Genomic DNA, 25241 nt, shown 5'->3' with positions numbered 1-25241 from the left:
CGTCTTGATGTAACTTCTTTTGTGTGTGTTGGGGTGGTTGCTTTTATTGTTTAGGACTTGGTCTGTGTGTGTGGCTTTCCTGTATACCTTTGTGGTGAATTCTCCGTTCGGTGTTCTCTGTACCATCACGTCTAGGAATGGGAGTTGGTTGTCCTTTTCTTCCTCTCTAGTGAATCGGATTCCTGTGAGTGTGGCGTTGATGATCCGGTGTGTGTTCTCTATTTCTGTGTTTTTAATGATTACAAAGGTGTCATCTACATATCTGACCCAGAGTTTGGGTTGAATTTGCGGTAAGACTGTTTGTTCTAATCTTTGCAAGTAATATTTGTGCAACACAATGCCAAGCAATGACCATCTCTAATAAGAGACAAACTAACTACCATTCTTTGACATTCAGTGGTATTACCATCACCGAATCCTCAACTATCAACATCCTTGGGATACCAATGACTAGAAGCTCAACTGAACTCACCACATAAACACAGTAGCAATAACAGCAGGTCAGAGGCTAGGAATACTGTGGCAAATAACTCACTTCCTGACTCTCCAAATCTGTCCTCCACCTAAAAGGCACAAGTCAGGAGAGTGATGCAATGTTCTCCACTTGCCTGGATGGTTCAGCACCAATAACATTCAAGAAGCTAGACACCATCCAGGAAAAGAACAGCTCCCTTGATTGGCACCACCTCCACTCCCTACACCACTAAGGCTTAGTAGCAGCTATGTGTACAATCTATAAGATGCAATACAGAATTTCACCAAAGTTACTTAGCTTTGTCCAAGCCATCACCGCTTGCATCTAGAAGGACAAAGGCAGCAGATACATGGGAACGCAACCAGCATATAGTACCCCTCCAAGACACTCACCATCCTGACTTAGAAATATTTCGCCATTCCTTCACAGTTGCTGGGTCAGAATCCTGGAAATCCCTCTCTAAGGGCATTGAACCTATAGCATGTGAACGCAGCGGTTCAGGAAGGCAGCTCACCACCACCTTCTCAAGGGAAAATAGGGATAGGCATTAATTGCTGGCTAACTGTGATACCCAAGTCCTACAAGTGAATAAAAAACTTCATTTATCTCTTTGTGTCATTGTCACGGCTCACCTTCCTACCTATTTTTGTGTCATCTGCAAACTTAGCTGTAGTACATTTACTTCCATCATCCAGGTCATAAGATGCAAATAATAGTGGCTCTTGTACTGATTCTGATGGCTCTCCACCAATTACAGATTGCCATCCTGGCAATGGCCCCTTTATCCAAACACTTTTTTAAAAAAAATAGTCATACAATATTATAGCAAGGAAAGAGGCCCTTCAGCCCATCACATCTGTGCCAAACATCAAGTACCTATCTACACTATTTCCACTTCCCAGCATTTGGTCACTGGTCTTATATGCTGTGGTATTTCAAGTGTTCATCTAAATACTACTAAAGTGTTGTAATGATTCTTCCCATCTTTACCACTGTTTCAGGTACTGAGTTACAGATGTTCCTCACTCTCTGGGTGAAGAAAATTATCCTTAAATCCCCTCTAAATTCTCTGTCCCTTGCCTTGAATTTATGTCCATGGTAACTGACCCCTCTAATCAGAGGAAATGTTTTTATCCTACTGACTCTATAAATGTCCTTTATAATTTTGACTTCATTCTGGTCCCCCTGCAACCTTCTGTGCTGTCTAGTGTATGAGTCTCTTTTCATCGCTGAAATGCTCCAGCCCCTAGACAACATCCTGGTGAATGACCTCAGCATTCTCTCTCGAACAACAGTCTGGTGACTAGAATTGCACATTGGTTTGGCCATAGCTAGAGTACAATAATTCAGCTCCATTATAACCTCCCAGCTCTTGTATTCTATGTCTTGACCAATAAACATAAATATTCCATATGCTTCTTAATCATCTAATCTCCTATCCTGTTGCCTTCAAGGATCTGTGGATATGCGCAAGGTCTCACTGATCCTTTCTACTATCCAGTATCCTACCATTCATCATGTACTCCCTTGCCTTGCCTGTCCTCCTGTTCTCTTCACACTTCTCATTAACTTCCCATATTGGTCTTAATTCTTTACAGATATGAGCTGCTCAGATATGAGCCGATATGCTCAGTTATGCCCCATTGCCCCAAGAATCCCAGTCCTTTCTCCAACACCACTTTTCTAGCCATAAATTTGTCTCCATAATTTGGCTGTATTTGTACGAGGTCACTGCTAATATTGCTGAAGTTAAAATATTGTGATATCCTGCTTCTTGATCTAATTTCTGCACCATAGAACTGGAGGTTTGAGTCCTAATCTTTCCTATGTTAATCAACGACAGCTTTCATGACCTATCCATTTCTAATTAATACACTCATTGAATAACGTTCTTGTAAAGAATCTGGAAAGCATCTCTGCATTTGAAAATTATATTTATAGTTACATAGAGTCGTAAAAATATACAGCACACCCTTCAGACCAACTTGCCAGCATTTGGCCCATATCTCTCTAAACCCTTCTTATTCGTATACCCATTCAGATGCCTTTTAAATGTTGTAATTAAACCTGCTTCCATGACTTCCTCTGGCAGCTCATTCCACATGCACACCACCCTCTGTGTGAAAACGTTGTCCTTTAGGTCCGTTTTAAATCTTTGCCCTGTCACCTTAAACTTATGTCCTATAGTTTTGGACTCCCCCATTTGGGGAAACGACCTTGTCTTTTTACCCTATCCATGCCCTCCATGATTTTATAAACCTCTCTGAGGTCACCCTCAATCTCCAACATTCCAGGGAATATAGCCCCAGTCTACTCAACCTCTCCCTACAGCTCAAACCCTCCAACCCTGGCAACATTTTTATCAATTTTTCTGAACTCTTTCAAGTTTCACAACATCCTTCCTATAGCAGGGAGACCAGAAATGCACACAGCATTCAAAAAGTGGCCTAACTAATGTTCTGTACAGCTGTAACTTGACCTCCCAACACCTGTACTCACCAGTAAAGGCAAGCATACCAAATGCCGCCTTCACTATCCTATCTACTTGTGACTCCACTTTCAAGGAAGTATGAACCTGCACTCCAAGGTCTCTGTTCAGCAACATTCTTGAGGACCTTACCATTAAGTGTATAAGTCTGCTCTGATTTGCCTTTCCAAAATACAGCACCTCACATTTATCTAACTTAAATTCTATCCACTCCTAGGCCCAATGACCCATCTGATCAAATTCCCATTGTACTCCGAGGTAACTTTCATTGCTGTCCACTATACCTCAAATTTTGGTGTCATCTGTAAACTTACTAACCGTACTTCCTATGTTCACATCCAAATCATTTATGTAAACGACGATGAATGAATGCCCAGTCCTTTCATGAGTCTCTCATTATCACTTATCCTTCTTTTAACTACCCTTCCTCACTTTTTGGTTAACCACCTGATCTGTGGTGCCATTGTATTTTTTATGACTTATTTGCTTAGTGTTATATGTATCGATCTGTATGTATTTTTTTGATGTATCAGTCACCCAGGGCACTGACAACTTGTTTCTCCTTCCCCCTCAATAGAAGGTGACCCACTCTCCTTCCTTTCTAACAATTGTTCCTTTCTATCTGCTGGGTGACTGTCTACTGTTGTGTGTGTTCTAGAAACTTCCTCTTCCCATATAGTACAGAACTCCTGTGACTACATTCTGCAAAACACTGGTTTCCACACTCTATGATAAATTGAATTCAAAAGGACTCAAAATCAAGTAATTGACCATAGTTTCAAACTAACCCTAACCCTTTAATGCTGAAATCCCAGTTCAGACGAAACACACATTAGTCAATCTGCTAGGCTCCAACTGCGTCTTGCTTTGAGAGGATTTCAGTAAACTGTAGAGCAACAGTCACTATTGCAGAAACTTCACTCTTTGGTCTTTAAATTCAGGGGAGGTGATGCTAAAGTGGCAGTGTTACTAGACTAGTAATTCAGAGCTCCAGGCTAATGTTCTACAGATGTAGGTTTGAATCCTATCATGGTAGACAGTGAAGTCTGAATTCATGAAAAATTCAGTATAAACAATCGGCTTAACAGTGACCATGTAATTGCCATCAATTGTGGTTAAAAATCTGTTTGGTTAACTAACGTCCTTTTGGGAGGGAAATTTGCCATCCTTACTGGTGTGACCCCTGAGCAACAGCTATGTGTTGACTTCATGAAAATTTGGTATGAGGAATAAAAACTGGCCCAGCCACTGTCATTTGCATCCCATGAACAAGAGAAAAAAAATGTCCTGTTCTGTCCCAGTGCTGAAATCCTGTTCCAGCTAGTTTCCTTTCCTCAGAAAATATTTTCTTTGTTAGCTTCTTGATATTGTGACTTTGTTTGTTTCATCTATCTTCTCAATCAACAGCTACAATTCCTTCCCCAATTATTTATCTGCTATAAGAATCTAGTGTCTTACAAAGATCTGTAATTTCTTAGTTATTCTTTTTTTCAATCACCATCTCCCCTATTCAAAAGCTAAAACTGTTAGCTTTAGTTATGCTTTTTGCCTCCACAGTTGGAACAAACTCACCAGGCAGTCTTCAGGCTGCATGAACAAAACAAGGAGTTGCAGGCGCAGCTCAGGGCCGCTCTGGAAAGGGAACACAATGCGCGGGATGGTTATGTACTGCAGGTGAGCAAACAATAGCTATTATGCTGCATTGATCCGGATTGTTATCTGTCATTTTGAGCTTGTTAACATGTCAAACTTCTGTTAACTGCTGTTGCATTCCTATATATTAAATAATCAGCCACGACACTTGATTTACTGTTAAGAATAGCATATTAACAAAAGTTTCTACATTTGTATAAGTATAAATGTACACATGTGCCACACAAGCAGCTCACCTCTCCAGTACTGTAAATTCTTACTAATATATATCTAGTCTATTTTGTGCCTAATGATCTAATTGCATGTTGGTGGCACACAAACTAACTTTTGGGGTTACTGAGAATCGCATCTCTGGCCTTTGCTATCAGGACTAAGTAGCTGAAATGCCAAATAATATTGAGCTATACATGTCTGCTTCTTTTCCTCCGATCCTTTAATGTCGCATGGCTTTGGTACTAGGAGAGTTCTGCATGTCTCTTTGACTCTTATTGTTTCCACATTCTCTGCATTTCAAATTCCTTGCAATTGGTTTGTATCAATTTGAATGTTCGGAAATCAGAATATTTGTCCCTCACTCTGCTTCCAATTATTCCAATTATTAAGGAATTTATTATCAAATACTGGCAGAAAAGTGTGGTAAAGTATGTAATATGGGAAAGGAACACTGTGGACTAACCTACAACATGACATGGGCAATACCTTTCCTGATCCAGTGTGGCCAGAGGTGTGACACTCAGTATCCGGAGCAAAGAGTGTTACTAACTAATGTCTCATCATCTTTTAAAGTCTAAGAGAATATCCTCATCGCCTTCAGCACGGCAAAGACTCCAAAAACTAAACCAAGACCTCCAAAATGAGCTCATAGCTCAATACCAACATCAAGCACTGAGCAATCAGCAACTGCAAACTTTAAAACAGAGCAATAAGGAAGCAAATGATATAATTCGCAAACAGGTGATGGAAATACTGAAGTTGCAGGAACAGTTAAGTTCCACAGTGTCTGAAGGGGCAGATAATGAGCAAGCAATGACCAAACAAAAGGAGGAACTACTGACTGAAAACCAGTTGATCCAAGAGCAGTGGAAGGAATGGAAACAGAAAGAGAAAACAATGAGAGTGCAATTAACGGATAGTGAGGGCAGACCATATGTTGCAGAAAATTTCAGGGGAATTCAGTCTCCCAAGGAATTGGTGAAACAACAAACCTTGCAAAGAGGTTTCCAAAATGGAATGTGTGACATCAGCGAGTTCTGTGCCAGGGAACAGGAAAGGCTCCAAAAACCCTATTCAAACTTAAAACAAACTTATGAGAAGGAAGAAATCCAAAACCAAAAGGTGATTGATACAGAAGAAAAACGTGTGCAGCCTAAGGATATACAACTGGTGGAATATCCAGAGATAGACATGACAGCAGGTACAACAGAGAAGTATCTGATAATGCGCCAATTGGAGGAGAAGGAAATAACAATTCAGACTTTGTCACAATGTCTTAAAGAGGTCAGAAATGAAAGAGAAAAACTGACGTGTAGATGTGAGGAGCTGGTTAATCAGTTGATGTTGGCAGATGCCGAGAATGCCAAGTTACAGAATCAGCACACTGAATTTCAGAGTCTGGAAAACTCATATGAAAAGTTATCTGGTGTGTATCAGCAAACTCAGAGAATGTTGGAAGAGAAAAGTACAGAACTGGAAGAGGCCAGAGAGGTACAGAAAAACCTCATTGCCACGAAGGACAGAAAGCTTAATGAAGCCCTGGTTAAACTGACTGCACTGGGGAGTAGCCTGGAGGAAGCAGAGAAGAAATTGCAGGCCAAAGAGGCAGCTTTGCAGAAATTCCACTCTGCTAGTTCCAACACAAATAGTGTGGATGATGGAGAAGACTTTCAGTTCAAACTAAACACTGCCAGATGTGATATTATTGAACTAGAACAACAATTAAATACATTACAACTTGGAAATGAAGAGCTTGAGCTTGAAAATAACAAACTTAAAGAGGAACTTAAAGTTTCTGAAAATATTCGACTCCAACAATATAAAGAGTTTATGAAGACAATAGAAGAATTAAAATCTCAACTGAATTCTTCAGATTTTCAGGCCAGGGAAACAAAGTCTTCAGTTTCAGAAAATGTCATGTTCAAGCCAGCGCCTTATAGTTGTCCCAATAGGCAAAGAATTAGGTTCTCCAGTATACACTGCCAAAGATACAGTCCAGAAGACAGAACAGAAAAATTGTGGGTGAACAGTACTTCCAATGTCACTTTGGCTGGGTGCTGTTCTAAAGAAAACATCCCACCAGATGCACTAGCATATGGTGAACCTGCAGAAGATGAAGTACAATTGCATAATTCTATTGTTCATTCACTTGAAAACAAATTTTATGCTTCTGAAGTAAAAGAGAATATAAATTTGAAGTTGGCAGAGTGGCAAGGTAGAAGCGCAGAACACTCTAAGTTGGTAACAACTGAAGTGAAACTCCCAGACAATGTTTCTAAAACTGACCCACTGATAATGCAGCTTCAGGTGGAAAAAGCACGGAGATATAAATTAATCCAAGATATCAGCAGCCAATTACGGTTGATGAATCTAAAGCATGACCAAGTCTGTTCTTTGATAGATACATGCAAGCAAAATATCTGGTGTTTCCTTGGAAATAAGACAGACTCAAACAAAGGTCACTTTTATAGCTTATTAGAAATGAAAAGCATTTTGGCTGATGCTTCACATTGCTTGGAGCAAGTGGAAACATTCCTCCAAAAACAGCTCGAAGAGCTTCAAGAAACTGAAGACCAGGTATGCTGTAACTCAGCTAACAGGACTGTTCCACTTGAGGAACAGTTTCTGTTAATGAGGAAGAAGGAACACTCTCAGCTACGTAAGATTTCAGGTGAAAACAAACTGAAACGTTTTGCTGATAAATTAGTCTTTGAAGCTCAAATTCTCGAGGAAATGTCACAAGCTTTGCTTAATAAAGATAGTGACATTGTATGGAGCTTAGAAAGTCTAAGTAAAGAAGCTGAGATTTTGACATCAGATTCTCCTGCTTTAGATATGGTCAGGGAACCAAGCAGTCCTGCAGACTTCGCAGAAATCTTGTTGAGAAAAGCCATTTCAGAAGGAGAATTCTGGATAGAAGTTGAGAAGTTGAGGAAGAATATTCAACCAGAAGAAACTGCTGAAGGAAAAAAGGTAGATAGTGATGTGGGTTTTGTTAACGAGTTTGTCACTGGAGCAGCTAACAATGCATCACTTAAAGCAGAGTTGGCTTTTACAATGCAAAAGATACAAGAGACCTTCAGAGCACAAGTTGGAAAACTTGAAGATGATATTCAGGATGCTCATCAAGAAATTGCATACAAGGACAATATGTTGAGAGGGATTCTAATAGCTTCCAAGACTGATGAGGTCAACAAGGTCATGCAACAACTTTTGGGGGAACGTGAGGGAACGGTTCCTGAGGGAAAGATAATAAATATGGAAGAGCCAGAGCTTATGTCATACGCAGAGCAAATCAGAAGGGAAGAGGCCCGGAGTCTGGCTCTAAATGTTGTTGATAAACAGTTGAGAAAACATTTTCCTGAAAATAAAGTGGAATGGGATTTTTCAGAAGTAGTCAGAGAGGAATTAGCTGAACAACTAAGAAAACAAGCTGTGGTTCTACGGCAATTATCTGAAGATTTGCATGCTCCAACATCTGAGAAACCCAGCAATATTTGTCAGAAGTTACAGGAGGTATCTGAAGTGTTGTCTTCCTACGTCTATATGCACAACATTAATAATTATGCATCTGTATTGGTGCAAGAAGCTATAATTCAAGCTCAGATTACTTATGTGATCTGTAGAATCAGAACAGAGCATGAGAAGGAGCTCAAAATATATAAAGATTCATGTGATAATATAGACACTTTGTGTCAAGAGCATGCAAAAAATCTTGTGTCTGTTCGAGAAAAATATGAACAGATACTTAAAAAGGAATGGGATAAATACAGTCTTACACTTGCAGGGCTTGAAAAAGAAAATGAGACCCTCAGGAGGCAGGCCTGTCTGCAGGTCTCAGAACTAGAACTGAAACAAAAAGAACTGCAAGAATTAGAAGAAAGATACAAGTATTGTCTGCTCCAGATTGAAGCAGAGTTCCAGCTGCCATTAAGCAGAAATCTGATCATTACGGAAGAGACGATGAAACAAAGAATGACCGATCAAAATTGGGAACAGAAACACGGAAAGCCGGTGAAGAAATTAGAAGAAAATTTACAAAATAACACACAAGAGCATTCACTAATGCATGATGAGGAAAAGCACAACCAATATCAGCAGCACATTCAAGATTTAGAAGATTCTTTGGAACATCAAAAAGAAAATTCTGAAATTGTGTGTCACCAGAACTTCACGATACAGAACAGTGAATGTGTTGAAGCAGATGGTTTGTGCAACACCGTGGAGGTTGGTAGAATCTCACAACGTGTTGAGAAGCAGGCAGAGCTGGAATCTATGACAGTACTGCATGATCGCATCCAGGCGCTAGAGACCCAAATGGATATGATGCGTGATGAATTGGGGCAGAAGCACCAAGAGGGAACCATTGCAGATCTAAGGGAGAAATACCAAAGAGACTTGGACAAACTAAAGGTTTCTGCATAAATTATAAGTAACACAGTTAAAGTAGCAGCTTAAGCTCTATGTTTGTCAGACACAATAAGACAGTTGCATTTCTGGTACTTATATTCTGAAAACTTGTTCAAATTGAACTACCTAAATAGGTGGCCAAATTCAGAAGACCTCATCAACAGAAACATTTTAGTGAATCACCATTTGCTAAACTGCACTTAGGATGCCACAATATAGTGAATGAGCGTGTGGGGGTTTCTCTCTAACTTATTTTGTAAACAGAATGTGACTAATCTGTTCATAAATCTGTTACGATGCAGTCAGTAAAAAGGCACATTTTCATGCTCTCAACAGTTAAAAATATTATAGGAGCCCTTAAATATACGTAACATAATTAATTGAACTTCGTCCCTTCTGGAGGTTTCATACTACTTAAGCACTAACCCACCTCTTTAGATCTTTGGATGGTATAAACTTCTGAATGGGCAATCTGGGGCAGCACGTGGCTCAATGATTAGGACTGCTGCCTCATAGCACCAGGGACTCAGGTCGATTCCAGCCTTGGGTGACTATCTCTGTGGAGTTTGCAAGTTCTTTCTGTGTCTGTGTGGTTTCCTCTGTGTGCTCCAGTTTCCTCGCTCAGTCTAAAGATGTGCAGATTAGGTGGATTGGCCACATTAAATTGCCCATAGTGTCCAGCGATATGTAGGCTGGGTGAGTTAACCATGGGAAATGGGTGAAATGCTGTTCAGAAGGTTGGTGTGGACTTGATGTGCCAAATGGCCTGCTTCTGCATTGTAGGGATTCTGTTCTACTCTGTTGTAATTACCCTGCTTGTGGAATCCTCTGAAAAATATCTACAACTGACCGAAAGCATCACGGACATCTAGGCTGCCAACTTATTTACCTGGATAGGTATCCAGGAACAGAAGGAGAGAGTAAAAACCTTTTCCAATTTCTAGACAGTTGTAAAACTGACATCCCTGACTCTCCGAGGAGAAAGTGAGGTCTGCAGATGCTGGAGATTAGAGCTGAAAATGTGTTGCTGGAAAAGCACAGCAGGTCAGGCAGCATCCAGGGAACAAGAGAATCGACGTTTCGGGCATAAGCCCTTCTTCAGGAATGCCCGAAACGTCGATTCTCTTGTTCCCTGGATGCTGCCTGACCTGCTGTGCTTTTCCAGCAACACATTTTCATCCCTGACTCTCCCATCCAACTTGACACTTCCCCATTTCAACCTAAGCCAACATCATCCAGTGAGGCCTCCTGCCCCCATACCCCACTGTGACCCAACTCGCAAAAAGAACACTAGCAGAATGACTACATCTTGCTAACCCACTCTGCCACATTCACCCACCTGCCTGTTATCCAACTCCCTCAACACTCACGCACCTGCCAACCTACTCCCTTACCCATGCACTTGTTACCATACCCCCTCATTGATTTGCTATCCTACACACTTAGCCATTCACCTGTCACCATAGTCTGCCAGCCACTTACCCTCTCTTTGTAGCCTGTCAAAATGCCTTTGGGATCTTTATTTCCCCAGAAATTTACTAGTGTAAAACCAATTGGAGATATGAGTGGTGTCCAATGCTGATTCCTGCTCTGGAGCTCTGCATGTCTTGAGAAGACCAAATCTGAAGATTGGATCAGAAACACAGAGCTGTGGACAGAGTGAAAAAAGGGAGTGGAGTGGCAATTCGACGGTGATTGTAACTCCTTGAATACCTGGCCATTATTTCTGATTCCATTATCATTATCCAGTCACCCTCTGACCCAAATAGCTTGTAAACTTGGCATCACAAACCACTTATGATAAGATTTTGTATACTTTTATTAAGCATTTTATCCTCTATCCCTGAGCATTCAGACTTACTATTATTGTCCTATCTTCCAAGTTATCCACTTTTCAAGTACAAGCAAAGTGCACAATTACTAGCTGTTTATTTCTGGGCACATCACAACCTCTTCCAACTACTTGTTTCTCTGACAATTGCATTTTTCACTAAGTGGTTAAACACAAACCTTGGATGGTTTTCTCTTCCTAATTCTCAGGGCATTGATGCCAAGTCAACCACAATATTGTTCTGACTCTGTTCATCTAACTCAGTAGGGTTTGGGACGCGAACATAGGATCTCCATGGTCCATGATCCCTATGGTTCAATGTGACACACCCAAGTGGTGCATGTACCACTGAGCTATCAGGGCTTGCTGCTATTGGTACAAAATTGAGAATAAGACAACCATTCAGTATCATGTGAAAACGATGGTTTTCATTCTGGCAGGAAACCTGTGAGCGTGGTTTCACAGCAATGGAAGAATCACACCAGAAGGTGATTGAAGAGCTACAAAAACAGCACCAGCATGAACTGGAGAAACTACAGAAGGAGAAGGATCGCCTACTGGCTGAGGAAACTGCTGCAACTATAGCTGGTAAACACAGTTTTAAAAAGCACAATATTTTCATCAAATCAGGGCCTGGATTATGCTTTAGAATCAATAACATGTTGGGTCCCAAAGTCTTAACTTTTCATAACATATAGCTATACCATGGAACATTGTATTTGGTCTTCACCACAAACTCCATTCTAAGCCACTGATTCCATAGTCGTTCTTATGAAATGAGGCTGAACTAGATTGGTAACTAACTTGATTTTGAATATGACCCCAAGGTAACCTTCTGAATACATGCTTGCGCCATCACTGAGATTTGCTGTTTCTACCACCATAATGTTACCTGACTCCATACTTGCCTCATCTACTGCTGAAAAACCCGTTATCTCTAGACTTCAATATTCCATTGTAGCCTCCTGTGCATCCTCCCACTCTACAGAAACATGAGTTCATTTAAAAGTCAACAGTGTGCATCCTAACTCCTGCAAGTGCTGTTCAACATTTACCACACTGACTTAACTGGATTCTGGTTGAGAAACACCTCAGTTTTAAAATTTGTATCTTTGTCTTCAAATCCATAATACCTTGCCCCTCCATAGCCATGTCATCTTTTCCAGTGTTAAAATCCCCTGAGATATCTATGCCTCTCCTTTTAAGTTCATAAGATACAGGAGCAGAATTAGCCCATTCAGGTCTGCTCCGCCATTTGATCATAGCTGATATGCTCCTCACTCCCATTTTCCTGCCTTCTTTCCCATAACTCTTCAACCCATTACCAATTAAAAATCTGTCTAACTCCTCCTTAAATGTACTCAGTATCCCAGCATCCACCACACTTTGGGGTAGCAAGTTCCACAGATTTAGCCCTTTGGGGGGAGTAGTTTCTCCTCAACTCTGATTTTAGTTTGCTACCTCTTATCCTAAGACTATGTTCTCTCATCCAAAAATGCCCCCAAAAGAGAAAGCATCTGCTCCACATCTATTTTATCCAACGTTTTTATCATCTTGAATACCTCAATTTGATCTCCCTTCATTCTTCTAAACTGTTCAATCTCTCTTCATATGACAAACCCCTCACCTCTGGGGTCAACCTGGTAAACCTCCTCTGAACTGCGTCCAGTGCCACTACATTTTTGCTTCAAATAAGAGGATGAAAACTGCGCACAATACTCCAGGTGCGATCTCACCAATGCCTTGTATCGTTGCATCAATACTTCCTTACCTTTACATTCTATTCCCTTAGCTTTAAAATTCAACATTCCATTCGTTGTCTTCCATTCTGGTTTGTGAATCCCTATTTTAATCACAGTATTCCATCGCAAAGTCTATACATTTCCTCCTCCTGCATTATACTCTAATTTGACCAAATGTTTAGTCAACTGCCCTAATATCACCTTAGCTGACCTGTTGACAAATTTTATTTGCTAATACTCCTGCGAAGTACCTTGAGATATTTTAATGTATTAAAAACAATATATCAATGCAAACTGCTGCTGCTGTTCTTGTTGCTTATGAGCCAAACACTATGTCTTGCTGTTTGTTTGTAGCTATTGAAGCAATGAAGAATGCCCACAAGGAGGAGTTGGAGCGAGAGTTAGAGAAAACCCACTGGTCCCAGATCAGTGGCATGAATGCTGATATAGAGACTCTGGGTAGACAGCATGAGTAAGCAAATCAATCATGCATACACTCACAAATAAGTAGCAATGTATTCTTGATACAATGGGCTCTACCTAAACAACATTTACAGTTTGCTGTAGTGGGTAAAACAATGGCTAGCCTTTGTTATATTAACATTTACAGATCTTTGATTTGGCTTCTCAGCTATAATGTGAATTCTCTGGATTAGTCTATATCAGAAGACCCGAATGTCAGGTTCTTCTGTTCAACATCCAGTGTCAGCAATAAACCAAATGATATGGTGCCCTTACTGGATAACCTAAGTTATTCTTTTACTTCTGCTGATTTTATATTGTATACTTACGGCAAGAAACTGTTTACGTTGTGATACTGTTGTATCACACTTCTGACATTGAGACACATTTTGAAAACTTAATTTCATGAATTATGATTCTGGAATCTATGTTGAAGTTTCTTGAACTTATGAAGACCAAACTTAAAAAGATGCTGTATGTCTGAGAATTATGTCTGATTGAAGATAGATGCTGCTTCTTTCTATCTATTGCTTTCCTTTTCAGACTGACCTTGTACTGATGACTTGGTGATGCTTTGCTTTGTTTACAGAGAGGAGATGGGATCTGTCCAGCGGGAGCTGCAGGTTTTGTCAGAGCAGTACTCCCACAAATGTTTGGAAAACTCTCATCTGGCTCAAGCATTGGAGGCCGAACGACAGGCACTTCGGCAGTGTCAGCGTGAGAATCAGGAGATAAACGCTCGTAACCAGGTAAAATTATCATGGATCTACACAACAGTAAGGATACCCAATGACCAGAATGCAGCAAAGACAAAATGTAATTTTTCCATTGATGTTAACATTGGTCTCTGTGATGCTGTACCAGACTCAAAGGAAATCATTCAGAATTTCTGTTCTTGTGCATTACTCTGTGATTCCTTTTGCAAGTTAAATGTTTGCGCGATGAAGGCAGAATCAGCTGATCAATGTCAGTGGAGTGAAAATACATTGAGTAAGCAGGTTCAAGGGAGTGGATATACTGGGAATAGCAAAAAGGAGGAAGGAGAGTGTTTAAAGCACAAAGGCCTGCATTTAATTGCCTGAATGAATTTTCTCAGACTGTAATATTACAATAAAAACGTGTAGAATTCCCTGTGGTTTTAAAAGATGTCAACTGATCCCTCAATCTTATTATTTTTACAGGAGCTAAATAACCGCCTGGCTGCGGAATTTGCAAGGTTAAGGGCACTAGTTACCGAGGAGGGGAAGGGAGGGGATGCTGGCTCACCCCTCTCACTAGGGAAAGATGTCTATGAACTGGAGGTAAGATCGGGATTGTTAGTAGCAAACCCTCTTGACTGCGTGAGATTCTATGTAGCTGAAAATGTGTTGCTGGAAAAGCGCAGCAAGTCAGACAGCATCCAAGGAACAGGAGAATCGACGTTTCGGGCATAAGCCCTTTTTCAGGAAACAAGCTCAGTGATTCTTAGCTTTGTTTAATCGTTTTAATGGTTAACTAGTTTGTGCAATGTGAAGGTCTGCTGACTGAATTGGGAGTGGGTGGAAGATTAAACAATTACAGTTCACATCGAGAAGAAAAACATCAGTATATGCCTGTATTTCCACCCTCACATTATCAAATAGGCTGTTTTGCACTTGCAAATTTCCATTCTTCGTTCCCTATCTGCTTTCAAATACTTTCTAAATAACATCAGTCAGGACTTAACTCAAATAATTTTTTGTTTCAATTTCCAGGTTTTATTGCGGGTCAAAGAATCTGAAATTCAGTATCTAAAACAAGAGATAAATTCTCTGAAGGATGAACTACAGATCGCACTGCGGGTGAGTGAGAGCAGATGTGCAGAAAAATAACAATATCTCCAAATTTTGGAAAGAGTTATGCCATTTCTACAGCTCTAGGAGCCACACTTTATGAGCAAAATGATAATATTGTTTTATTTGCTTTTGGATTAGATTTATCACTGGTCAGCATTCAATGCCCATTCAAGATTAATTTGAGAATGCGATAGTGAGCCATCTTCCTGAAGTGCTGCAGTTAGGGGGAGATAGTCCATAGCGATAATGTTGTTGTCGTAATAATTCAGAGGCCCATGCTACTGCTCTGGGGGCTTGGGTTCACTTCTCACAATGCCAGCTGGTGGAAGTTAAATTCATTTTGTCATAAATCTGGAATATAAAACTAGACACAGTGATGGTGACTATGACAATTATCAATTTATAGTAAAAACCCATCTGATAGTAAAAACCCATTTGGTTCACTAATGCCCTTTAGGGAAGGAAATCTGGATTCTTTCCTTGCCTAAACTACATGTGACTCCAGATCCATAGCAATATGGTGGACTCTTAACTGTTCCCTAATAGGGCTTAGCAAGCCAGTCACTCCAAGCTTAATTACTTCAAGATAAGCAACAAATTCTGGCCCTACCAGTCATTCCCACATCCCTGGAAAAACTAAATAAAAAAACAGTCCATATGGTGTAGGTTAAAGGGAATGTTTATTGTGCAGAATTCAGTAATGATAATGTTGTGAAATGTCAAGAGAGATTGTTAGAATCATTAATGAACATCACTCTTCTGATATTATGTTGGAGGGAAAGTCATTGATTAAGCAATTAATGATGATGTTACCTAGCCAGGTAATGAAACGTCTGGATATCAAACCTACAGCTCAGCGAGCAAACCTACACCCTAAACCTCAACCTGAGCTACAAACCTTCACAAACCTTGCATAAGCAATTAAAGATGACTAGAAAACTAGTCTGAGTAATTTATGGAGGAAACAAATTGCAGTGTAGAACTCCTTATGGTGATACCAAGGATCTGAGAAAATTAGTGTTGTTTGCTTTGGAAATAAGATTGATGGGATATTTTAAGTATTCAAAATGATAAATAGAATTGATTGAATAAAAAGTCAAAAAACATGTTTGTAATCTTGACATGAGATAAAGAGAGAGATAAAACAGATTTTCTACGCCCAGTTATCAATGTGCTATTAATGATGAGTGATAATTTATAGCATTCATATGGTGCTAGATAATTAATTGAATCTGAATGTGGGAATAAATGGGACTATATGAAATTTGACCCAACAGCAGCCTTAATCAGCAATGGTCATCAAGGTTGGGTGATTTTCTGCTTGTTTTTGAACGTAGTGACCAGTGATTCAATCTTGTAATTCATGCTGAGGTGAAACCTGAATTCCCTGTTACATTTCTATTATTGTTAATACACTTTCCCTTCTAGAACTCAATAACATCTTGCAAGCCAGTGCTCTATGTTATTAGCTGTTTCTTTGCTACTCTTAATCCAAATGCCTGGTGTCAAGCTAGTTTGTTAGACATTAGCAATTTATAGTTTAAATTCTCTACAAAATTAAGCAAAAGATATATTGTTAATTTAATTTTGTTATAGTTTGATTTTTCTTTTTGAAAGCACTGTGCAATTACAGACTGACTAAATCAGTCCATTGAATTAATCTACTTTTATATGCTTGTTTTATCAGGACAAGAAGTACGCTACAGATAAGTATAAAAGCATCTACACAGAGCTTAGCATTGTACGAGCAAAGGCAGACTGTGATGTCAACAGGTTAAAAGAACAACTAAAAACTGCTACAGAAGCTCTGGGAGAGAAGACAGTAGACTGCTGTGTTACTAGTTACGGTAAACATATGGGAACATTATTGGAAGTTCCTTTTAAATCAATTTTGAGAAAACTATTATTTGAATAGCATGCAAATCAAGGGAGCAGCTTGATGTTTCTTATGGAGAAGGTATACTCGTTCCCCTTAGCATATCTGCAATGATGTTTAAGAGGGCAAGGTAGTTAGTTTTGGAAGTACATAGAGAATGGCAGGAATTTGGGATTCAACAAATAAGAAGCTGTTATGTTTAACAAAAATGGTCGAGCATATTTGATGGACAGAATAGCCTACAACTTCCTCTTCCTTTTCTCTTATGTTTTTCACACACTGCAGAGTTGTACCTGAGGTATTATAATTGATTGCAGTTTTTAATTGTAAATGCCAGCTGGTCTAAGGAATGGGGTGTGTACATGGTAGAGTTTGGTAGAGTTCTGTTTGTTCATTTGTTGCTTTGAACATTGGACTCTGCTCTGGGCACGATTCCGAGCTCATTTGTTTCTGTAGTTTCTGATATATGTTTCTCTCTGCTGGAATATGCAGTGTGCCTCTGTTCAGCAAATTCAATATTTTCTAAGACTGATGTTTTCTTGTTACTGTAACGTAAATGTTTTATGAGATCAGTAACTATTATCTTCACTTATTCCACTGTCAGATATCATGAAGTCAAAGAGTAACCCAGACTTTTTCAAGAATGACAAGCCAAACTGTAGCAGGCCTATGAGAACTCTGAGGTCAAAGGTGAGCATTGAACGCTTCATTTACCTGAATCTGATCTCTAAAACCTTGAATGTTCTTGCAAATCTCTTTAACTCTGAAAATCCAAATAACTAATCCCTGTAAGCAAATGGTACTCAAAATGGTAGGAAGTCGGGTTTTGGATTGCTGGGCGGGAAACCAATTGAACTATTGACCATCTGTCTTCACTTTCAGGTGAATAATGTGTAGTGAAGATGAGCACAGCCTTATCTGAGAGATTGGGATAAACGTTATTGTTTAATGCTAAATGCAGCAGTATACTTCACTCTGCTCAACTTGAAATCTGTATCTTGAAGAATTTTGGAAATAAGCCATAAGATGTAGGGGCAGGAGTAGGCCATTCAGCCTGTTGAGTTTGTTCTACTCCGTGAGATTGTGGCTTATTTGATAATCCTCAACTCCATTTTCCTGCCTTTTCTCCACAACTCACAACTCCCTCCTAATATTACAAACCTCAGCCTTGCATATACTTAACAACCTAGTCTCTGAAGCCATCTTTCCTGTAAAGGAAAACAACTCCTCTGCATCTACCCTGTCAAGTCACCTAAAAAGCCTTTATGTCTCAATAAGATCACTTGTTCTTCTAAACTCCAGTGAGTAAAGGTTCTAACTATTCAACCTCTCCCGATAAGACAATCCCTCCATACCCAGGATCAACCGAGTGAAATTTTTTGGACTGCTTTCAATTGCAGTCTATCTGTCCTTAGGAGGGAATGAGAGGTCTAGAAGGAATGAGAGACATTTAATTAGTATTAGTAAAAAAAAAAACTAGAGAAATTAAAGACCTAAAAGTCTACACATCTCATGCACTTGCTATGTCCCAAGTTTTAAAAGGGGTGGCTACAGAGATAGTTGGCATATTCGTTTTGATTTTTGAGCAATTCCCTAGATTTTAGAAAGAATCCAGTGGTTTGGAAGGTAACAGTTATATCTGCACTTTTTGAGAGAGAGGAATTAGGGATTAGAAATTAGGTAGGCCAGGTTACCTGACAAGTAATAGGGAAATGCTAAAATGTATTATTTAAGCTCATGGTAACAGAGCACTTGGGGAAGAAAAATAATTATTATTATTGAGAAAAATTGACATTGATTTGTCAAGCACAATTTCCCTTTCATGAATTGAAGTTTTCGAGTTTATGACCATCAGACTGGATAAGGAGGGAATGGTTGATGGAGCACAATTGGATTTTCAACAATAAGATAAGATTCAATTAGACACCACACAAAGACAATTATACAGAATTAGGATTCATGGAATGTGGGGTAATATAATATATGGGTTGAACATTAGTTAACAGACAGAAATGGAAGATGAGGGAATTCAAAATGGCGGCGACCCAGTAGATATGCCCTGCTGAGCTCTGCACCAGAACTCAGACAAGTGGGGCACTCACCGTCTCTTTATTACCTAATGTGATAGAATTAATTATTTTTTGACCCCTAGAACTGTCCTATGTTAGTTTAAAGTTATTAGGAAAATGACCAAAGGGAAGGGAACATGAAGGACACAACAAGTAGGGACCCACTCCTGCCTGTGGCTGCAGCGTTGGCCTCCGCAATCGCCCCAGGGGACCTACCTATGGAGTAGAGCTTGATCTTGGTGTTTGTGAAACTCCGAGAGAAGACTGATTCATCGATGGAGAAGACCCAGGCCAGGCTTGAACCGATCTCAGTCATATGCAGAAGCATGACCAGGAGATCCAGTGTCACGGGCAGCGTGCCGGGGAGGTGGAGCAATGGGTCGTGGCCTCCAAAACCGTGGTGGATTCCTCGGCGGGTCAGGCCCAGGCCTTAGACCAGCAGGTATGGGCCTCGGGGGAGCAAGTTGACGATCTCGAAAATCGAGGTCATCGGAAGAACATCCGCCTGGTGGGGCTTCCTGAACGGGAGGAGGAAGGTCAGTTCGTCAGCTTCTTGGAACAATTGCTCATGCAGGTTTTGAAGCTGGAAGTCGCGGTAGGCTGGGTGTGGGTCGCGTGGGCCCACTGGGTTGCAGTGTGCAGGTCCAGATCAGACCAGCGCCCCCCCCGCCCAGTCCTAGTGCGACTCCAGCATTATCGAGATAAATAAATGATGCTGGAAACCTCTAGAGCACTGGGGAAGGATCTTCAGGTTCTCATATACAAGGGAGCACACATTATGTTTTTCTAAGACTTCTCTCCGGTCATGATTCATAAGAGGAAGGCCTTCAATGAAGTAAAAAGGCAGCTGAATGACTTGAATTTCCAGTATTCCGTTAGATATCTGGCAATACTATGTTTTAGCCACGGAAGGTCCATGTTCAATTTTGACTGACCGGAAAAGACAAAGGACTTCTTGGATGTTTTAAAATAGACTGACCGGTGTAAATAATATGGACAATTATATTTATTTTATTTTTGTTCTGTAATTTGCCTGATTTACCTGGTTTTTAGGGGGTGGTCTTTTTTAATATATGTCAGGGTCATAATTGTTACCTTTTCTTTATCTCTCTCCCTTCTCTCTCCCTGTCATCCTTTGTTTCCCTATTTTTTTTTCTTATTATTTCCTTTGGTTTTTCTTTTCTGGTATGGGATGGGGTTGGTTGGAGGAAGTGGGGAATGTGTAGGATTACAGTATGGAGGGGGTGGGTTGAGTGCCTACTTTTAAATTTCTTGTTATAAGATATATAAGCATCTCCTGTGGACAAGGAGGAATGTCACCTTTCATTTGTTTTATATGTTGGTATGTTGTAGAAGTAGCTGTTAGAAGTTTTGATTGGTAGTTTTGGAAGTTATATTTTTAAATTTATACGAACTGTTTATGGTTTTCACTCGGCGTGCCATAAGTGGGGTTCTTCCTCCCGGGGGGGTCACAGACTATTTTGGACGATCATGGCTAGCCATTCGTTTAAATGGTGCATCTGGAATGTTAAGGGGAGTCATTCACCAATTAAGAGAAAAAAAGATACTGTCAAGCCTTAGAAAAGAGAGGGTCGATGTAGCCTTGCTGCAAGAAACATATTTAACCGATAAGGAACATTTGAAGTTGCAATAGGGAGGGTTCGGCCAGGTGTTTTTCTCATCTTTTAATTCAAAAAGTAGAGGAGTTGCTATTCTCATTTGGAAGAGCTTTCCATATCAAATGTTAGGCCAAATCAAGGATGAGTGTGGGTGATTTATAATTCTTAAAGCTTTAATACATGAAGAGGAATATGGGATTTTGAATGTATACTGCCCTCTGGCACACCCCCTTACATTTTTAATGGATGCGCTTTCCAGGTTGATAGCACGTCATACAATCATAGGGGGAGACTTTAATCATATTATTGACCCTGAAGTGGACAGGATGCCTAGGGGTCTTGCGGGTATGTCCCCGCAATCCGGGCAGTTGGTGTACCTGAACAGGGAGCTGGGGTTGGTGGTCGAGTGGAGGTAGGGATTTCACCTTTTCTTCTAATCCACATAAGAGCTATACTGGAATTGACATTTCTTTTGTCCGGTCGACCTTTTTGAATTTGGTGCTGTCTTGCATAATTGGGAACATAGCTGTCTCTGACCATGTGGCAGTGTACATGGAGGTCAAGGCCGGTGGTAATGGGACAGGCTCCTGGCACTGACGCGAGGACCATTTTCTCTTGGAAGATAGCAAGTTTATAGAGTAGTTTTCGCGTGAATTTAAAATCTTTTGGGATATTAATTTGGGTATGGCCGGTAATCTATTGCTGCTTTGGGAGATTGCCGATGCCTATGCACGGGGTTTGATTATTTCTTACTCTGCAACCTGGAAGCAGCAGAGGGAGAGCAGCAGCGTTTGCTCGAGGCTGGCCTGAAGGCAGCTGAGACAGCATACTTTGACAAACCGTCTGTAACCAAACTGCAGTGGATTACAGCCCTCAAGGCTACTTTGAATGCTGCATTGACCTAGACAGCAAAGAGGGATATCTTTTTTCTGAGACAGAGATTATTTGAGTATGGTAAACTGGGTAGATATCTAGCCCTCCAATCTATTACATCCATCAGAGAGAGCGCTGGTACTCTTACTTACAATGCCAAAAAGATTAATGCAGCATTTAGGAAGTTTTACTCTGGTCGGAGGGCTGTGAGGACAGTTTGATGAAGATAGAATCCTTTTTTAAGACCCTGGATCTTCTGGGTGTATCTCAAGAGCAGGTATCCTTTCTGAATGCCCCCAAAAATTTGGGATATAAAGGAGGCGGAGAGGCTGCTCCAGAGTGGGAAAGCGCCCGTCACAGGTGGATTTCAAAGTGCGTTTTATAAGGAGTTTATAGACATACTAGCCGGGCCACTCCTGGACATGTACAATTACTTATACAGTTGGGACTGCCTCCCATCTTCTTTGAGAGAAGCAAATATTTCTCTTATTCTTAAAAAAGGGAAAACCCCAGAAGATTGCGCTTCGTACAAGCCCATATCGTTACTGAACGTGGATTTTAAAATTCTATCGAAAATGCTGGTGTTAAGGCTGGAGAGGGTATTGCCTTTCATTGTAAAGATGGATCAGACAGGTTATATCAAGGGTCATAGGTCCACCAACAATATTAGAAGGGTATTAAACATGGTCCAAGTATGCCAGCAAAGATGGGTTCCAGGTTTGGTAGTCTCCCTGGATGCAGAGAAAGCATTTGACCGGGTGGAGTGGCCGTACCTATTTTAAGTCCTGGAATGATTTGGTCTTGGAGGAGTTTTTGCCGAGTGGGTGGCAGTGTAGGTAGTGACCCGAAAGCAGCATTTTTTATCGATGGTATGCAATCAGATAGTTTTATTGTTGGCAGAGGCTGCCGACAAGAGTGTCCTCTCTCGCCACTATTATTTACATTGGTGATTGACCCGCTGGCAGACGCCATCTGGACGGGTCCCAATATAACGGCCTCGGAGGTAGGATCAGGCAGGCATAAAATCACCCTCTACAGATGATGTCCTTCTTTTCTTAACAGATACAATGACATCTGTGCCCAGTTTAATACAAGTTATTAATCTATTTAGCTTGTTCTCAGGGTATAAAATTAATTTCGTGAAGTCAGAGGCCATGCCTTTGGAGCGGCCTTATTAGTATATCCAATTTTGGAGATGGAACCCGTTTCCCTTTCCGGTGGTCACAGGGAGGTTTCCTGTATTTAGTCATTTTTATTACCCTGGTCTTTGATCAATTATATAAAGCTAATTATGTGCAGTTGCAAGAGAAGATAAGGCAGGACCTTCGGCGCTGGGAGGATCTTCTGATGCTCCGGTCAACGGGCACTCTCTCGGTCAGCATCCTCTATCACTTGTTAGGTAGGAATGTTTCAAAGGATATTGAATGGCTTTGCATAATCTGAACTGAAGAATTGGGGGTGGAAATTTTGTCAGAGATGTGGGAGGATATTTGGGAGAACGTTTGGAAGATCTCAAATTGTAACAGAACCCAGGCTATTCAGCTGAAGCTACTCATTTGGTACCGGAACGGCTTGCAAAATTGAAGACAGGAGTGTCTCCAATATGCCCCAAATATAAAATGGATGTTGGCACTCTTAGTCATTGCTTGTGGTCACGCCTCAAGCTTCGCAAGTATTGGGATGCCATAGCGAGAGTTTTGGAAGAGGTTTTGGGAACTGAGGTTAAGTTGGATTCGGTGTATCTCCTCTTGGGTCTTCCAAATCTCCCTCTCTGGACGTGCATGGGAAGAAATTGCTTAATATTCTTTCATTTTGTGTGAGGAAGAATATTCTAATGAGTTGGGTGTTGGAGAATTGCCCGGGACTTGCGGGCTGGCATCGGCTATTTATGGAGCACACCCCCCTTGACTTCCTTACAAGTATGGTGCACCAGAAAACGGAACTGTTTTATAGAACATGGCGGTCCTTTCCGAATTGTATTGATGCAGACTTGTCAGCTATATTGATCAGGGCTTTTGTGTAGTCATGAGGCCTAGGTCTGGCAGTCTGGGGACCTCTGGAAAGAAAAATCCTGAATAAATATGGGTTTGCTTACTAATGCTCGTAGTGGTGGGGAGCTTTGGTGGGAATGTGCTGAGGGTTGTAACTTAATAGAATATAATTTGTTACCTTGGTATAACTTGGTTTAATTTTATTTTGGTTACTTATTTATTTTTCTTTTTTTCTTCCTCTAGTTATTTATTGAATTGTAGTTTTTGTAGAGCTTTTCTTTTTCGCTCTCGTTTTAGCCATTTGTGGAGTAGAAGATTAGTTTGTTTATTGTTATTGTCATTATATTATAAAGTTGTCACACTATTTTGTAGTGATTTTGTAATTTTGTAAAAAACTTAAAATTTTTTTCTCAATATACAAAAAAAAAATGGAAGGTGAGAACAAACAGATAGCTTCAAGGCTGACAGTTTTTAAAATTCATTTTGTGAGATGTTGGTGTCGCTGGCTGGCCAGCAGTTTTATTGCCCGTCCCTATTTGCCCTTGAGAAGGTGATGGTGAGCTGCCTTCTTGAACCACTGCAGTCCACCTGCTGTGTGTTGACCCACAAAGCCATTAGGGAGGGAATTCCAGGGTTTTGACCCAGTGACAGTGAAGGAACGCCAATATATTTTCAAGTCAGGATGGTGGTGGCTTGGAGGGGAACTTGAGGGTGGTGGTGTTCTCATATATCTGCTGCCCTTGTCCTTCTAGGTGGAAGTGGTTGTCGATTTGGAAGATGCTGTCTGAAGATCTTTGGTGAATTTCTGCAGTGTATCTTTATACAGTACTACAATGATCAGTCCTTGAACCTCAGCCTTTTAGATACTTAATCAAATGGGACTGGAATCAAGTTTAATGGAGCTCGTACAAAATAAAAATCAGACAGAATGGTTACAGCACAGAGGAAAGCCATTCAGTCCACCATGCCCATACAACAGCAATTTAGCTAGTCCCATTTCCTGACCCGTTCCTCTGCCCCCAATTTTATTTTTGCTTTCAAATGCTTATCCCTGACAGCCACTATTAAAACTGGCTCCACCAGCTCCTTTCATGCAGTGTATTCCAGATGGTAACCGCTTGATGCTTAAAAAGTATGTTGTCTTTGGTTTTTTTGCCAATCATTTTAAATATATGTATTTTACTTCTTGACATTTTGGCTCTGTAGTGGAAGACCTGTGGGTGGATTTTATGGGTTATCATATTATTCCCAATTCCAGCTATTAAGTTGGTAGGGACCCAGCCATCAATCAGCCAGCTGCAAAGCAGCCATTTTACACAGAGAGCAGCATTAATCTCCTTAGGTTAGAAACCTTGATGGTATGTGGGAAAGCAATGGGATTGTGGGATTGTGCAATATTGTACTAGGCCCCCACCTTCAAATACAGTGTGGGACCACAAAATCTAATCCTCTCAACTGTCTAGATTCCTCATGATTTTGAGCATAGAACATAGAACATAGAAGAATACAGCGCAGTACAGGCCCTTTGGCCCTCGATGTTGCGCCGATCCAAGCCCACCTAACCTATACTAACCCACTATCCTCCATATACCTATCCAATGCCCGCTTAAATGCCCATAAAGAGGGAGAGTCCACCACTGCTGCTGGCAGGGCATTCCATGAACTTACGACTCGCTGAGTGAAGAACCTACCCCTAACTTCAGTCCTATATCTACCCCCCCTTAA

The 25241-nt window shown here is 40.6% G+C and overlaps 1 protein-coding gene across 11 annotated transcripts in view; it reads left to right on the top strand.

The window, feature by feature from the left end:
* The window catches only part of LOC122560748 (myosin phosphatase Rho-interacting protein-like), a 194725-nt gene that overhangs the window by 163339 nt on the left and 6145 nt on the right, over positions 1-25241 (top strand). For 9 of the 11 annotated variants that reach the window (XM_043711767.1, XM_043711765.1, XM_043711772.1 and 6 more), the window contains 9 exons: positions 4521-4637; positions 5403-9242; positions 11511-11658; positions 13167-13284; positions 13864-14023; positions 14456-14575; positions 15008-15094; positions 16776-16935; positions 17569-17654. In XM_043711767.1, coding sequence (XP_043567702.1) covers positions 4521-4637; positions 5403-9242; positions 11511-11658; positions 13167-13284; positions 13864-14023; positions 14456-14575; positions 15008-15094; positions 16776-16935; positions 17569-17654 — 4836 coding nt within the window. The remainder of the gene's footprint in view (positions 1-4520; positions 4638-5402; positions 9243-11510; positions 11659-13166; positions 13285-13863; positions 14024-14455; positions 14576-15007; positions 15095-16775; positions 16936-17568; positions 17655-25241) is intronic. The other 2 variants (XM_043711777.1, XM_043711776.1) reach the window with 1 other exon arrangement.

This window comes from Chiloscyllium plagiosum, chromosome 21 (genome assembly GCF_004010195.1).
Source record: "Chiloscyllium plagiosum isolate BGI_BamShark_2017 chromosome 21, ASM401019v2, whole genome shotgun sequence".
Lineage (NCBI taxonomy): Eukaryota > Metazoa > Chordata > Chondrichthyes > Orectolobiformes > Hemiscylliidae > Chiloscyllium > Chiloscyllium plagiosum.
This window is presented reverse-complemented; position numbering and strand designations above follow the sequence as displayed.